This window comes from Empidonax traillii, unplaced genomic scaffold, assembly GCF_003031625.1.
Source record: "Empidonax traillii isolate 1590-97213 ecotype Southwest subspecies unplaced genomic scaffold, ASM303162v1 scaffold208:size1045274, whole genome shotgun sequence".
Classification (NCBI taxonomy): Eukaryota; Metazoa; Chordata; class Aves; order Passeriformes; family Tyrannidae; genus Empidonax; species Empidonax traillii.
Genome location: NW_020955401.1, coordinates 556,858 through 572,109, shown reverse-complemented (window position 1 = coordinate 572,109; position 15,252 = coordinate 556,858). Strand labels below are relative to the sequence as shown.

The following is a 15,252-nucleotide window of genomic DNA, read 5'->3' as shown; positions in this document are numbered from 1 at the left end:
GACAGAGGAAGGACAAGAGGTTGATTTGGAACACCCAATATGGATTTACCAAGGGCAGTTTGGTCCTTGCAGAAGTGGAGATCATATTCCCAGACTCCAGCAAGGCCTTTGTCAGTGTATTCGTCAATATCTTTATTGCCAGACTAGTGAGATACAGACTGGATAAGCAGATAATGAGGTGGGTGGAAAACTGGTTCAACTGCAGGAATCAGAGGGTTGTTTGTAATCCCTCAGGCGTCCAAAGTCCAACTGGTGACCAGTTACCAGTTGCTTCGGGGATCAATACTCAGGCCAGGAGTGATTAATGTCTTCTTAATGACCAAGGCAACAGGCAGGGAGCAGTGCAAGTTCCTCCTGTGGAAGCAGTCAATCCATGGCGCTGCTGTTCAGAAGGACCTTGGTAAGTGTGTAGATACCAAGTGCAGGAGGGGATTCCTCCCCTCTGCTCAGCACCAATGAGGGCACAGATGGAGTGCTGTGCCCAGTCTGGGGCTACCATTAAAAGAAAGATATGGACTTTCAGGAGGAAGTGCAGCACAGGAGCACCAAAATGGTGAGGAGCAGGAGCACAGGACATCCAAGGAGAGGCAGAGGGAGCTGGGAGTGTTGAGGCTGCACAGAAGATTGGTGGACATTGCTTTTCAGAACCTGAACACATGCAAAAATCCACAGGTGCTCAAAACCAAATCCCTTGAAGGCACAGCCGACTCACTGTTAAAATGTTCATGAGGCGTGTGGATGTGGCACCTGGGGATATGGTTTAGGGGTGATGATGGTGGTGCTGGGTTGACAGTGGTGTCTTCCAACCTTAATGATTCTGGGATTAGTTGTTTCTGGGGTTGCCCCAATGCAGGTGCTGCCCCATTCACTTGGGCTCACTGAACCTCAGGAGGTTCTCATGGTGCCACTTCTCAAGCTTGTGCAGGCCCATCTGGATGGCCCCATCCTTTATTGTTTCCCCTGGCCTGCTCAGTCTCCTGTCACCTGCCAAGGTGCTGAGGGTGAGCTCGACCCCACTGTCTGTGTCAGTGGTAAAGACATTGCAGAGCCCTGGTCCCAAGGCCGAGCCCTGAGGGACACCCTTGTCCTCGGTCTCCTCCTGGACAAGGACCACTGGCCACAAGTCCCTGGCTGCATCCATGTATCCAATTGGTCATCCCCTGAGTTGCCCACCCTCCAAAGCCAGGGCTCTCCTGTGTGGGGATTGTGTGGGACCGTGTCCAAAGCCTCCCAGGGGTCTTGGCATATAAGGGCCTGCAGGTCTGGGGGTTGCCCATGGCCAGGCAAGGCCTGTTCCATATGGATACAAGCGGTTTCAGCTGCTTCCAGCTGGTTCCATGGTTTTTGGGGCGCCGGGGGTGGCCCTTTGTGACGCAGGGGCTGCGTCGTGACAAGAGGCCATTGTGACACCGCGGGTGGGGTCAATAAAGGGACGCAGAGCCCTGGGGTGCCCTCTTTTTGGAGAGCACCTCGCTCAGGAGGCAGCAGCTCCCTGAGAGCCTCTGAGGCAGAGAGAGATGGAGATGCTCAAGGAGAGGGCGAACTCCGACTCCCAAGCCGACAATGTCCTGTCCCAGTGGGAAGCCCAGGAAATCCAAGAGCTGTCCCAGTGGGAACATGTGGACTCTGAGGAACTGTCCCCCTGGGGATTTGAGAAATACCAAGAAGCACTGCAAGGACAGAGAGAGGAAAGAGTCTACGAGTTGTTCAATTGGGAATTCGAGAGGTCCCAAGAAGTGTTGCAATGGGGAGATGAAAGAGTCCAAGAGCTGCCCCAATGCAACAACCAAAGAATCCAAGAGCTGTCCCAATTGGAAGGGGAGACAGTGCAAGAAGTGTCCCCAGGGGGAGATGTGGAAGTCCAAGAGCCGAGCCAATGGGAAGGCAAGAGAGATGAAGAGCTGTGCCAAGCAGAAGACGACAATGACCAAGTGCTTTGGCAGTGGGAAGGCTGCGTGGAGCAAGAGCTGTCCGAAGGGGAAGTGAGAGCAGAGCCGGAGATGTCTGCAGGGGAAGTCAGAGTGAGAGGAGACCCAGAGCTGTCCCAAGAGGGTGACAACACTGACCAAGAGCTGTGGCAGGAGAACTGGGAAGGCATCAGCATCCACACCATCTGGGTCAACCCCAAGTACCCAGAGCTCCTGCAGAAGGCTCAGCGTGCGCCCCAGCGGTCAGCACAGGCAGCAGCTTCTCCTGCCTGGTGGGAAGAGGAGGAAGGGGCAGAGAGCCCAGGCCCTGCCCCGCACAGCCCCTGCTGCCCCCCAAGCCCCTCACCTCCCTGTTCGGAGGGGGCAATGTCAGGGGCAGAGCTGCCAGGGCCACAGCCTGAGCAGTGGTCCTTGGCCAAGGAGGAAACTGTGTGCAAATACGTCACCATCCGCACCATCTGGGTCAACCCCAAGTACCCAGAGCTCCTGCAGAAGCTTCAGCCTACTCCCCAGGAGTGGGCAGTGGCAGCATCTTCTCTTGGCTGCGCAGAGCAGGTGCCAGAGGCAGGGGCAGAGAGCCAGGTGCCCAGGAAACGTCCCTCCCGCTGCAGGCGGGTGCTGCGGGCTCTGCGCCGGCTGTTGCGGATCCCCTGCCTGGCGGGACGGCCGGAGGATTAGTGCCCACTGCCAGCAGCAGGCCGGGCCCCGGAGATGAGAGCTGAGCTGGAGCCTGCACAGCTCCCTGAGGGAGCAGCATGGGCTGGCCTGCATGGCCGGGCCTTAAAAGGATCAATTCCTTTTTGGGAGAATTGCCTGCCTCAGGTTTAGGACTTGACAGGCTCCAGTGATCCCAAACCTTGGGGTGGGGAGTGGGGGGTGGTTGTTTATAAAGCTAATTAGGATAAGAAGGGAGGGAATCTTTTAAGCACTAGAAGATAGAATACGAAGTAGTCTATTTAGTTAGATTAATAGTATTTTGCTAGTTTTATTGATGGAATAAAATAATGTAGTGTTTTCATAAGTAATAAGATATATTTGTCTACTAATTTATTTATGACAGTTGTTATTTGATAATATTTTATTTTAGAAATGTATACATAGTGAAAAGTTTTGATAGGAGTTGTTCTGGCCTGGTGAATTTGCCACCCAGAACCCCTTCCTGTGCAGAAGTGAAATAAAGAAATAAATAAAATACCTCAAGTCTGTGTGTGGAGATTGGCTTCTTGCACCCTGGGTGAAAGAATCTGTTTTGGGACAACATTTTCTCTGTGGACACTGTTACCAGTACAAGAAAGGTAGGCATTCTCTGGAGGAAGTGCAGCACAGGACCACCAAAATGGTCAGGAGCAGGAGCACAGGATGTACAAGGAGAGGCAGAGAGAGCTGGGACTGTTGAGGCTGGAGAAGACACAGCTGAAGGGAATCTATCACTGTCTGGACCTGGCTCGTTGGAGGTTGCAGAGGATGGAGCCAGGCTCTTCTTAGAAGTGGTGGGTGACGGGAGAAGAAGCAATGGGCACAGGTTGAAACCTTGGAATCTCTGATTAGATACCAGGAAAAAAAAAAAAATTATCATAAGTCTGGTAAGACTGGGGCCCAGGGAAGTTATGGGATCCCTGTCCCTGGAGAAACTGAACACTCACTTGCACAAGCCCTGAGCAGCCAGAGCTGCCTGACTCTCCGAAGAGCAATGGGTAACATTCAGTGACCTGCCTTCCACAGAATCAGAATATTCTGAGCTGGAAGGGACCCACAAGGCTCATCGAGTCCAACTCTTGGCCCTGCACAGGACCGTCCCCAACTCACACCATATGCTTGAGAACATTGTCCAGACACTCCTCGAGCTCTGTCAGCCTTGGTGCTGCGACCACTGCCCTGGGGAGCCTGTTCCAGCACCCAACCAGCCCATGGGTAAAGAACCCTTTCCTAATATCCAACCTAAACCTCCCTTGACACACCTCCAGGCCATTCCCAGGGGTCCTGTCCCTGGTGCCCACGTAGCAGAGATCAGTGCCTGCCCCTCCTGAGGAAGTTGTAACTGCAGTGGGGTCTCCCCTCAGTCTCCTCTTCTCCAGCTGAACTGACCAAGTGACCTCAGCTGCTCCTTCTACGGCTTCCCTTCCAGGTCCTTCTCCGACCTCAATTATTCTGTGATCCTAGTGATTCATCTTATATTTTGGGGTGTCCAAATACTGTCTCACTTTTTGTCCTTAATGTAGCCAAGTGAGCACAAATTTGAAACAATTCTGAGAGAAAAGGTACTGGGTAGGAATTCTCTGGTGCAAGGACATATCTACGGAGTGTAACAGGAGGAAAACCTAATGTGAGTTTCAGGGAGAGCAGCAAATGTATTTCTCCATGTTTCCTCTATCTATTATTTTTTTAGGATCCAAGCAGATTTTGCTTTAGCCTATGGTCTGTCCAAAGCTTTTTTGTTTTCTGATCAGTTTTCTGCCCAAATTAATTTAATGAAGAAGGCAATGCACCCAGCAGCCTGGTTTGAGCACAAAGTTAAACAAAGACCTAATGGCAATAAAATTATTTTGCATATTATCTTACACATGAAATACTGTGATTTTTTTTTTTTTAGGTTGCTGTTAGAGCACGTAATTTCACCATAAGTCATAAGGAAGGGAATATATTTTTCACATCTGTCTGGTTGCCTGAGGAATTACCATAACGTGATAAAGGGTACTAACAGTTAAACATAAAACTGAGTTGAAGGTGCCCTTTCATACGAATAAATCAGAAGTTTGAACAGTAGCATTTCCACTGGGCTGTTTTCCTACTAAAGTGCTATTATTTTATAATCTTATAGTGAGCAGTTGCACAACTCTGTTCCTCTCTGGCGTGTAGCCAGTCAACTCTGCTGTGTCTCAGGAGTTCAAGTTACATGAACAAATTTAATGTAGGTTTCAAACAAAGCGCTCATGGAGATAATGTATGCAAATGGACTGGACAAAGGTAAATGGAAAACATGGGATTGTCTATTTGGAGACATCTTTAGGAGTGGGGGTGTGTTCCCAGGTACTCCTACATAGGGGTGTAAGGTATGGCCTAAGCTTTCCCTTCTCCTTGCCTTCATTTTAATAGGAAAAAAAACAGGATGGTGCAACTGGAGTCTTCTGGATTCTGCAGGAGCTTTGTGAGTATAAACACAATAAATACAGCATCCAGGCACCAAAGTGTGGAAAGTAGATTATCTTTTATACAAATAAGGAACTGCCGGGTCTTCTGCGGTGTTTGCATCACTCCAACGTGGCCAGTCTGCCAACAAGCAGTTATTTGATCAACAGGACTTATGTCAGCACCTCTCATCCAAATATACAGGCAGTGCTCTCCAAGAAGATGGGATATTCATCTGGTTGTTGCTTTCCCCCGCATTTTAATCTAAATCAGTGTGTGGGAGAATGGGTAAAAAAAGATCAGAGATAGCTTGTTATAATTTACCACGTGCATTTGGACTGTTGGTATCAGCCTTTTTGGAGCTGCTCCATTGTTTTTTTCTTCCTTTCCTTCTGCGTTGCTCAATCTTCTGGTCACAACTGGGAGCACAAATAGCATAGTTTATAATCTTGGAAGCATGAGTAATACATGTTATCTTGAACTGCAGGCTAGCTATAAAAATAGCTGCAAATATTAACTATAAATATATAATATCAGAAATATTGTGGGGGGAAAAAAGAAGCTATAAAATTTTTCAGAAGGCCGTTATTTTTCTCAGTTCTGCCTAGCTGCGTGTGGAGCCGTATCCATGCACTTTGGAGACAGCTGTGTTGGGGCCCATGTTTTCTCTGTTTTTGTGACTCTGGATACCTCCTACAGCCTGGATTCTCCCCTTAGCTAATGGTTAATGGAATTCTAGCTGAGGTGATAAACCCTGCTTCCTGCTTCAACCTACACAGCCTCTTCCCTCCCCCTCCTCCCCATTCCCAGTAACACTGATCAGAGAAGAGGGTTAACTGGGGATTTGCATCTCTCCACCTCCTCCACTGCTTCACACTGCTCGCCTTTGCATCTGCATTGGAGATTGCTCCATATCTGAACAAAAGGAAAAAGTCTTCAGCCAGAAGAATGGGGATGGTATGTGTAAAAATAAAATTAAAAAAAAAATCAGCTAGTGCTGTTTCTGTTGCTGGTTTTGTGCTTTTTCTGGCTCAGTGCTGGCTTAGTTTACGTGGCATTCTCGGGGAACAGGATTGGATTTTGGGAAAGAGAATCCCACCTTTCAACTCAGCAAGTCTAAGATCTTCTGCATGACAAATCTCACTTCCTTCTTTGACTGGGGAACAGGCTTTGTGGAGAGAAGACAGAGAGAGACAGACAGACAGAAAGACAGGGGTAGGATGTGATACAGATGCCTAAATTTAGGTTCCTGGAGTGTAGGTGACTTCATGTGAGCTGACCTTCTGCATTAGGATAAACTGAATTGCCCTCCAATACTGTTCATTATATAGTGGAGTCAACAGAAATAGTTTAGGACACCTACATTTGGGACCTATTCCCTCTTTTAGTACTTTATCCTAACCTGAGTAAGGCTTTTGAAATAATATTTGGATGCTACACTTTTCTTATTTTCTTCTATTTTTAAGGGTACTGTTGTGCCTTAGGGTAACATGTACAAATACAGCATCGCTTTTTTTGACAATTCCACATTTGCATTATTGTTAACCATTTATTTGATTACATTTCTATAGGGAAGTCAGTAAAATATTTTAATCTTGATAAATCTACCACTGCAGAGTGGGAGTAAAAACTTGCTTGGATGGCTGTGCCCCAAGAGCAGTTTTTTCAGGGGTTCACTGTCAAAAGAGTGGCAACTTTTGTAAAAAGACTTCTAGGTCTACAGGAGGCCAAAAGCTGAGCATCAGTGGCAAAAAAGTAGACACAGCAGAAGTGTTTATATGGAAGTGTTATGGAAGTAGAAATGAGAGCATTGCAGGCAAATGAGGGAAGGACTCTCTCCTCCCTGCTCCTTAGTTGATCAGGATGAAGTTTTGTCTCCAACAGGAAGAGATTGAGCACATTTAAAGACAGCCCCGAGGCAAGTGGTGGGAAAGGTCAGGAGGAAAACCTCCCTCCCTGGAGTTCCAAGGAAATACTGTAGTATTGTTTAGCTTAAAGCAATTGAAGTCAAGGAGGAGCATAAATTCTGCAAATTCTGCATGTGCATATGAGCTGGAAGGTGTAGTAGTTTCTAAATCCGTTTGGAATTTTGCATCCAAAAATCATTTTTTATTCCTTTGATATGCATACCCTGGACACAATCTGCAGACAGAGCAGAACTCAATCAATAATTGTTCTTTTGAAAGCACACAAACTGCATAATGTTTATAAATCCCAAATGATGTCACTGGGCAGGTGAATGAGAGCAGAACAATGGCGAGGGCTACACTCCTCTGAGCTATGGAGTTGCTCCTTAGCAACTGCCAAGGTGCTGGGCAGCCTTTGGAGCCAGGCCACTTCCTGAGAAATGATTGAGAAATTATCTCAGTAGGATATTTCACGGAGGAAATATTGTAAATCAATTGCCTATATGTCATTTAAAGATACAACTTTCTGCCTGTGGGTAAACTATTAAGTGAAAAATCCTCTGATTAACAACTACATGGTTATTTAATTCCTTATTTGTGTTTGTAATTACCATATACATTTTGTGTGTTAAGTATTTGAATTCCAGAGGGATAGCATTTAGTAGCTGCTATGGTGGAAGAAAAAGTACAACTGTAATGGAGTTTAACATTAATATAAACTGATCAAGCAACTGCTAAAAACTGGAGGACTGGTTGCTTCCCTGGCTTGAAACTGAATTTGGAAGCCCAGAACTTGGCACAGAGTCAAAAAAGGAGAAATGGGAAGAATAAGGGCTTTATCTAAGAGGCCAAGGTTATTTATTAAATCAGCTAATAATGACGTGTCAACCCAATTAATACCTATGGGTGAAAGGAGCACCGTGGATAAGCCACACAGGTGCCCAGTGCTCCCATCAGATGATGGAAAGCCATGCTCTGCCCTTCCTGTGTGTCTGACTGCAAGAGAGAGCAGATCACCTCTTCTGCAGCTCTGCTCCCACGCTGTCACTGAGTTATTCTGTGAGCCTGGGCATGTCTCTTTACGTTTTGTACAACAAAGTTAACAAGATTTTCCTGTCCTATGGTTAGTTGCACTGTAAGGGGTTGTGAAGTGATCTGTGGGCACATCTGGAAGTAGAAGGGCAAAGTATACCCAGTATAGTCCCTAAATTGCAATGATCTCCATAGATAATCGCCTAAATAGTCTGCTTCCCTGAAAACCTGTGGCTGATCAAGGTGTTGATTTTGCTCAATTATTAAATGACATATGTCTGTGGAGACTGTGATTAGGGACCCCTCTCCTGCTTCTGGTGAAGCCCAACCTATAACCTCAGCCTAGACACTCCAGATAATCCAAGTGATCCTTCTTCAGCTATAAATGAACTCTTCTAATCCATCTTGCAGTCCATTGCAGAATTGCTAGATAAGTTTGACCATTCTCCTTAGTTTGTATTTCACTTGCCCATTGCTTTTGAGGGCAGTTCTTAGTATTTTTTTTTATTCCTTATCCGTAGAATAAACCTCTTGAGAATTAGATGGGCAGAATTAAAGATCCTCAGGTTGGGGAAGAAGAATGTTGCAGCAATTAGCTGCAACACTTTTGTCACCGGGAATTTCACAGCCGCTTCTCAGCAGCACTGCACAGAAAATGATCCCTAAGTCATAAATGGGCTTTTTCAAAAACAAATGCTCCTGAATATGCACATGACTTTACTTCTACCTTGGCAGAGATTACTTTCAGTTAGATTTGACAAGGGGACTTTCCGTTGCACTATTCAGTCTCCTCCCCAAGGAAGTTCGCTAAATATTTCTTACAGTTACCACGTGCTAGAGCTTGGCATCTACCTCTGTACTGAGGCAGGAATTGTCATCTTTGTCATTTGCCTATTCAAAGAAAGAAATTACTGCTCTATGTTAGATCCAAGGACTTGTGGCAACCAATTTGGAAGAAGGGAAGGGGATTAGAGAGTCAAATGTGATGTACACAACAAGGAAACTCTAACGTGCAGTAGGGGCCAGATCAATCCAGTTTCAAATTCCAGGATTAAAAACAAATGGGCAGATCTTGGGCTGCAGGAACGCGTTGCCTTTGGCAGAGAGCTTCTGCCTTAGAAATTCTTCTTGCCTTTCTCTGCTCACTCTCTGGTCACAGCATTTGCTGCCTCTGCAGATACATCAGTGTGGCCCTGCTGTAAACTGGATCTCTGAGGCGACTTGGCGTAAATCTCTCTTCTTCCTTTTCCTTTCATTTATTTTCCTTTTTCTCCTGAGGTTATTTCCAGCCTAGATAATTTCAGAACGCAAACCAATAGCTGCCAGCGGGAGGAGGAGCAGTGAAGTGAGGCACTGGGAACCAAGATGTTTTGTAACACTGCCCTCGTCTGACCGAAATAATTACCTGATGTCTTAAACTGTGGACTGCTCTTCACCTCAGAATTAAATATAACTCGTACCCGATGCATTCCAATTCCACAAGCATCGCAGAGTGAGAGGGAGAGGGTGGGAATTGGAGACTGAGGGGCTTGAAACAACAGAGATGGTAGGGGTAGATAGAGGGGCAAGTAACAAATTTTTTCTGGGAGACAAGAGAAATTTTCAAGGGGAACAAAGTTTTGTGTGAGATGGAGGAGCAGCAGGTGAACTGAAAGGGAGATGCTTCAAAGGAGAGAGAATCTGGAAAAGGATGTGTACACATAAAGGGTGGCTGTGAGGCAAATCAAAGAAAGGACAGAACAAGAGTGTGAAATGGCTCCACCCTGAGTAGGTCTGGAACAGAGGATTTAAGCCAATGCTTTAAGCCATAGCAGGGCTATAATTTCTCAAATAAGGGAGCTATTTGCCCTGTCAGTATTGAAGGTTACAGACTAAATACTTTATCAAGCACAATCAACCCCAGTCTTTAGCAAAACAAAATACCCCGAATTTCTGTAAGTGACATTTGATGGACCATTATGGTAGAAACATGGAAACACAGAATGGTTTGGGTTGGAAGGGGCCTTAAAGATCATTCAGTTTCAACCCCCTGCCACGGGCAAGAAGACCTTCCACTAGACCAGGTTGCTCATAGCCCCATCCAGCCTGGCCTTGAACACTTCCAGGGATGGGGTAGCCACAGCTTCTCTGCGCAGTCTGTTCCAGATGCCTGGTTAGTTACAACTTGCTATTTTGGAATCATCACCTCTCACTCTCTCTAACTTTGGTTAATATTTCAGCTCATTTGGAAGAAACCATAGCCCTCCTACTTTAAAAGATTTGCCTGGAAGCAGCAGGGAAGCTGTGGCGCCACCTCATGTCAGTCATTTACCACAGAAAATTCCCAGCTGCTCCTTTCTCTTTTTGTGCCAGCTGAGTCCCATTAATTGTTGTATCAAGAGAGGTCGTGCACTGGAGTGTGGAGGGGACACTTACTGCATTGTCACGTGCTAATTTGGACAACCCTGAAAGATATTTTGACTCGTTCCCCTACTGCAAAAGGCCTGTCCTGTTCACTGCAGAAAAACAAAATTGCTGTGCAGCAACAACCCTGTTCAAGGCCGTGACTTGCCTTAAAACACAGCTGAAACCACTTTTTTCCTGCAGAGTCAGACCTTTATAGCTCAATCATGCGGGAAGGTTTCCTGCAGCTGTGATTTTTAAGGACTTCCCAGGTGCTTTGTGTCTCCTTTTCAGTGCTCGCAGAATCTATATAAACTGGGGAGGGAGGAGGTTTCTCTCTTACTGTTTTTTTGGTTGTATGTGCACCTTTTGGGCTAAGAGGTGCAATTATTTCAGCTTCCCTCTGTCGGAAGAGGCATCACCTGGGAGGACTAGTCCCTGAGACAGCAGGTGAGAATAAAAGCAGCTCAGGATTATTCTCTTTTTTTCTGTTTGCTTGGCTTTGCTTTTTGTCTTTTCGCCATGAACCTGCCTGTGGGCACCTTCCTTTCAAAACAAGGAAAAAAAAGGTTGAGTTTTGCTTTAGTAAAAGGAAATTACTGGGTTTGAGTGAACTGTCTGATGATTTTGCCTGTCTGTTGGTGGCTGCAAGAAGGGGGGGGATGCAGCCAGAGGAAGCAGATGGACATGGGGAATTCTGCCTCTGGTGAGGAGCATTAGTTAACACGATTTGAGAGGCATAGGTGCAAAAATTGGTGAATGACCAACTAGGGTATATTGAACAGAAATGCCACACAGCAACGCTTTGTGCAGGTTGAAACTCTAAGTTTTGGTGTTACTTGGCTCACAGGGGGGAGACTGTGCTGGAGAACCTGACAGGATTTCTGTAGGCCTGCTCTGGAGCTTGGCTGGCTATGACCCTCATGGGGTATACCACTATCTCTGTTTCCAAGGAATAACTTCTTTGAATTGTCAGTGTGGGGCAGAAGGAGGGAGCCTCCTCACTAACTTGTATCAGCAGCTGGGAATTAAGATTTGGGGTGGGGGTGCCCTCAGGCACCACCCTGTAAACTCAACCAGCCCTGCCACCCCATTCCAGAAAACTCTGGCTTCCAGCTTGGTCCCAACTCCTCCTGGCAGGGGTCTAGAAGCTTAAATTCAAAGTATTTGTCTTTCACTTTTCCAATTTAGATTACATACATTGGGGCTTTCATTTTTTTCCTTTAGTTAAAAAGACTGGAGGAGGCTAAAAAACAAGCTGCAACGGGTATTATGGGAATGTGGATGTCGCATGCTTCCCATGTTTCTTTGCCATTAAAATCTGGCATCCATATATTAGTGCATGAGGGCTTAACATGCAAAGGGAATATTGAAAACACTCCATCCTCACTAAATACCACACTGAGGTTGTAATTGTGCAGCATTCAGGGATCTCTTGGGTGAGAATTCCTGTGACTGAGTCTCATTTTTAGAACCTGATTGTGATCTGACCAGTTTTGTGTTTGCTTCTTTGGATATTATGCATTGAAGTAGTGAATGGTATTGCTACAGAGCTGAAAGGGTTCAGGACTGGTGGTAGTTTGCAAATATGCCTTTTCAGTGGATCTTATTAAATAAATACATAAATAAACAAAATTCCAAACTCCTTAGTGGTCACTATGTCTAGACTAGCATGTGAACTTGCTCTCTCCACCTAGTCCTGTTTGTCCACTTTCTCACTGGGGATGCTGCTGCCTGAATTTGAGGCAGTGAACTTTGGGTCCTCTGTGGAAGAGCATGTCTCTGTGCTGCTGGTTTAGATGGTGCCTTGTATAATGGTGTCCTCACCTGAAGGTTCATAGCGAATCTCTGTTAAAATGTTCATGATGCGTGTGGATGCGGCCCCTGGGGATAAGGTTTAGGGGTGATGATGGTGGTGCTGGATTGACAGTGGTGTCTTCCAGCCTTAATGATCCTGGGATTTGGTGTTTCTGGGGTTGTCCCAATGCAGGTGCAGCACCATTCACTTGGGCTCACTGAACCTCAGGAGGTTCTCCTGGTGCCGCTTGTGAAGCTTGTGCAGGCCCATCTGGATGGCCCCATCCTTTATTGTTTCCCCTGGCCTGCTCAGCCTCCTGTCACCTGCCAAGGTGCTGAGGGTGAGCTCAACCCCACTTTCTGTGTCAGTGGTAAAGACATTGCAGTGCCCTGGTCCCAAGGTCGAACACGGAGGGACACCCTTGACCTCGGCCTCTCCCTGGACAAGGACCACTGGCCACAACTCCCTGGCTGCATCCATGTATCCAATTGGTCATCCCCCGAGTTGCCCACCCTCCAAACCCAGGGCTCTCCCATGTGGAGATCAGGATGTCGTGTGGGACCGTGTCCAAAGCCTTGCAGGGGTCTGGGCACACCAGGGCCTGCAGGTCTGGGGGCTGCCCATGGCCAGGCAAGGCCTGTTCCAGATGGATCCAAGCGGTTCCAGCCACTTCCAGGTGGTTCCATGGTGGTTCAGGTGCCGGGGGTGGCCCTTTGTGACGCAGGGGCTGCGTCGTGACAAGAGGCCATTGTGACACCGTGGGTGGGGTCAATAAAGGGACGCAGAGCCCTGGGGTGCCCTCTTTTTGGAGAGCACCTCGCTCAGGAGGCAGCAGCTCCCTGAGAGCCTCTGAGGCAGAGGGAGATGGAGATGCTCAGGGAGAGGGCAAATTCCAACTCCCACCCTGCCCAGGAGCTGCCGAGCCTGTGGATGAGGCGCCACGTGAGGGCCAGGGCAGGAGCCCTGCCCTTGTGGGAGCGGGTGAAGGCAGCCCGGGCAGAGAGCCCAGTCCCAGCCCCACACAGTCCCTGCTGGCCCCCCAGTCCCTCTCCTCGCTGTTGGGAAGCCCTCAGGGAGGAGTGGGAAGGGGCGGTCGGGGGGGCAGGGCCACAGGTGGAGCAGTGGGCCTTGGCTGAGGAGGAGGAAGAGTGGAAATACTCCTTGAACCAAGAGCTGTCCCTGTGGGGACACGGGAGTGTCCAAAAGCTGTACCCACGGAAATATGAGAGATACCAGGAGCCTTCCCAATGTGAAGATGTGAGTTACCAAAATTTGCCACAATGGGAAGGTGAGGATTATGAAAAGCTGTACCGATGGGAATATGAGAGACACCAGGAGCCTTCCCAGCTGGGAGGTGTGAGATACCGAGATTTGTCACAGTGGGAGGATGAGAGTGTCCAAAAGCTGCACCAGTGGGAATATGAGACACACCAGGAGCCTTCCCAATGGGGAAATGAGAGTCCTCAGTGGGGCAATGAGAGTCTCCAAAGGCTGTACCAAAGGAAAGGTGGGACAGTCCAACAGCTGTACCAGTGGGAAGATGAGAAATACCAACAATTGTCCCCATGGGAAGATGAGAAATACCAAGAATTGTCCCAAACAGAATTTGAGATCTACCAAGAACTGTCCCAGTGGGAAGAAAAAAGGCAAGGGCTGTCCCAATGGGAAACCAAAAGAGATAGAGAGTTGTCCCAAGAAGATGACAGCAACAAAGTGCTTTACCAGTGGGAAGGCTCCATGGAGCAAGACCTGTTTGAAGGGGAATTCAGAGCAGACCCGGAGTTGTTCTATGAGGGAGATGACAGTGACAAAGAGCTGTCACAGGAGAACTGGGAACACATCCCAAACCACACCACCTGGGTCAAGCCCAAGTGCCCACAGCTCCTGCAGAACCCTCACCCTGCTCCCCAGGGGTCAGCACAGGCAGCAGCTTCTCCTGCCTGGTGGGAGCAGGTGAAGGCAGCAGGGGCAGAGAACCCAGGCCCTGCCCCGCACAGCCCCTGTTGTCCCCCCAGCCCTTTGCCTTGCTGGCTGGAGGCCCTCAGAGGGGAATGGACAGGGACACCATGGAGGGCTGCACTGTCCATGCCACAGACTGAGCAGTGGTCCTTGGCTGAGGAGGAGAATGAGTGGAAAGGCTCTTTGGACCAAGAGATGTCCCAATGGAAAGAGGAAGAGCTATCCCAAGCAGATCCCGAAGATGACAGTGATAAAGTTCTTTGCCAATGGGAAGACTCCACTGACCAGGAGCTGTCCTGGTGCAAAGTCAGAGGAAACCCAGAGCTGTCCCAGGGGGAAGTCAGCGAAGACATAGAGTTATCTGAAGAGGGAGATGCCAGAGACCAAGAGCTGTCACAGGAGAACTGTGAAGACATCACCATCTACACCATCTGGGTTAACCCAAAGTACCCAGAGCTCCTGCGACACCCTCACCCTGCTCCCCAGGAGTGGGCACTGGCAGCATCTTGTCCTGTCTGCGGAGAGCAGATGCCAGAGGCAGGGGCAGAGAGCCAGGTGCCCAGGAAACGTCCCTCCCGCTGCAGGCGGGTGCTGCGGGCTCTGCGCCGGCTGTTGCGGATCCCCTGCCTGGCGGGACGGCCGGAGGATTAGTGCCCACTGCCAGCAGCAGGCCGGGCCCCGGAGATGAGAGCTGAGCTGGAGCCTGCACAGCTCCCTGAGGGAGCAGCCTGGGCTGGCCTGCATGGCCAGGTGTTAGGACTTTTGGCAGAACTCCCAAGATAAGTAACAAACTCATAAAGGCAGCTCAGCAACTGCACTGAAATCAGCTCTGACTGGGTAAAAGGTGCTTCCAGCACAGGGAGATTGAACATTAATAAAAGATGCTGGTTTTCCATCTGTGCTCACCTGTGCGTGGTCCATTTTGGGAGCAAGACGGGAGCAGGCAAGAAACCAGAGATGGGAAACGTGACGGCTGCAGCATCGCTGTGGCCAAGACAGTCCCCAGTGGCCACTTCACCCACAGGAGCCTTCTGGGAACAAACACCAAATCCCAAAGGGCACTTCAGTCGGCTCCCTCAGCCCCTGTACCAAGCAGTTGTCGCCCAGGTGTTTTAGGAAT

At 48.4% G+C, this 15,252-nt stretch overlaps 1 protein-coding gene across 2 annotated transcripts; it reads left to right on the top strand.

The window, feature by feature from the left end:
* The first annotated feature begins 2,252 nt into the window (after positions 1–2,252).
* On the top strand, positions 2,253–15,027 carry LOC114059212. Of its 2 annotated transcripts, XM_027887407.1 has the most exons (3): positions 2,253–2,351; positions 13,311–13,334; positions 14,316–15,027. In XM_027887407.1, the coding sequence occupies exons 1-3, from the start codon at positions 2,295–2,297 to the stop codon at positions 14,781–14,783; spliced, it is 549 nt and encodes a 182-aa protein (XP_027743208.1). In that variant the 5' UTR covers positions 2,253–2,294; the 3' UTR covers positions 14,784–15,027. The 2 variants fall into 2 exon arrangements, with proteins under 2 accessions (XP_027743208.1, XP_027743207.1); XM_027887406.1 differs by having other exon boundaries at positions 13,311–15,027.
* Positions 15,028–15,252: the final 225 nt, after the last annotated feature.

Bases quoted from the DNA above. Each gene is read 5' to 3' on its own strand.
- LOC114059212 (XM_027887406.1), top strand. From the start codon at position 2,295: ATGTCAGGGGCAGAGCTGCCAGGGCCACAGCCTGAGCAGTGGTCCTTG. The intron at 2,352-13,310 runs GAAACTGTGTGC...GCCTTGGCTGAG, and splicing joins AGTGGTCCTTGGCCAAGGAG to GAGGAGGAAGAGTGGAAATA.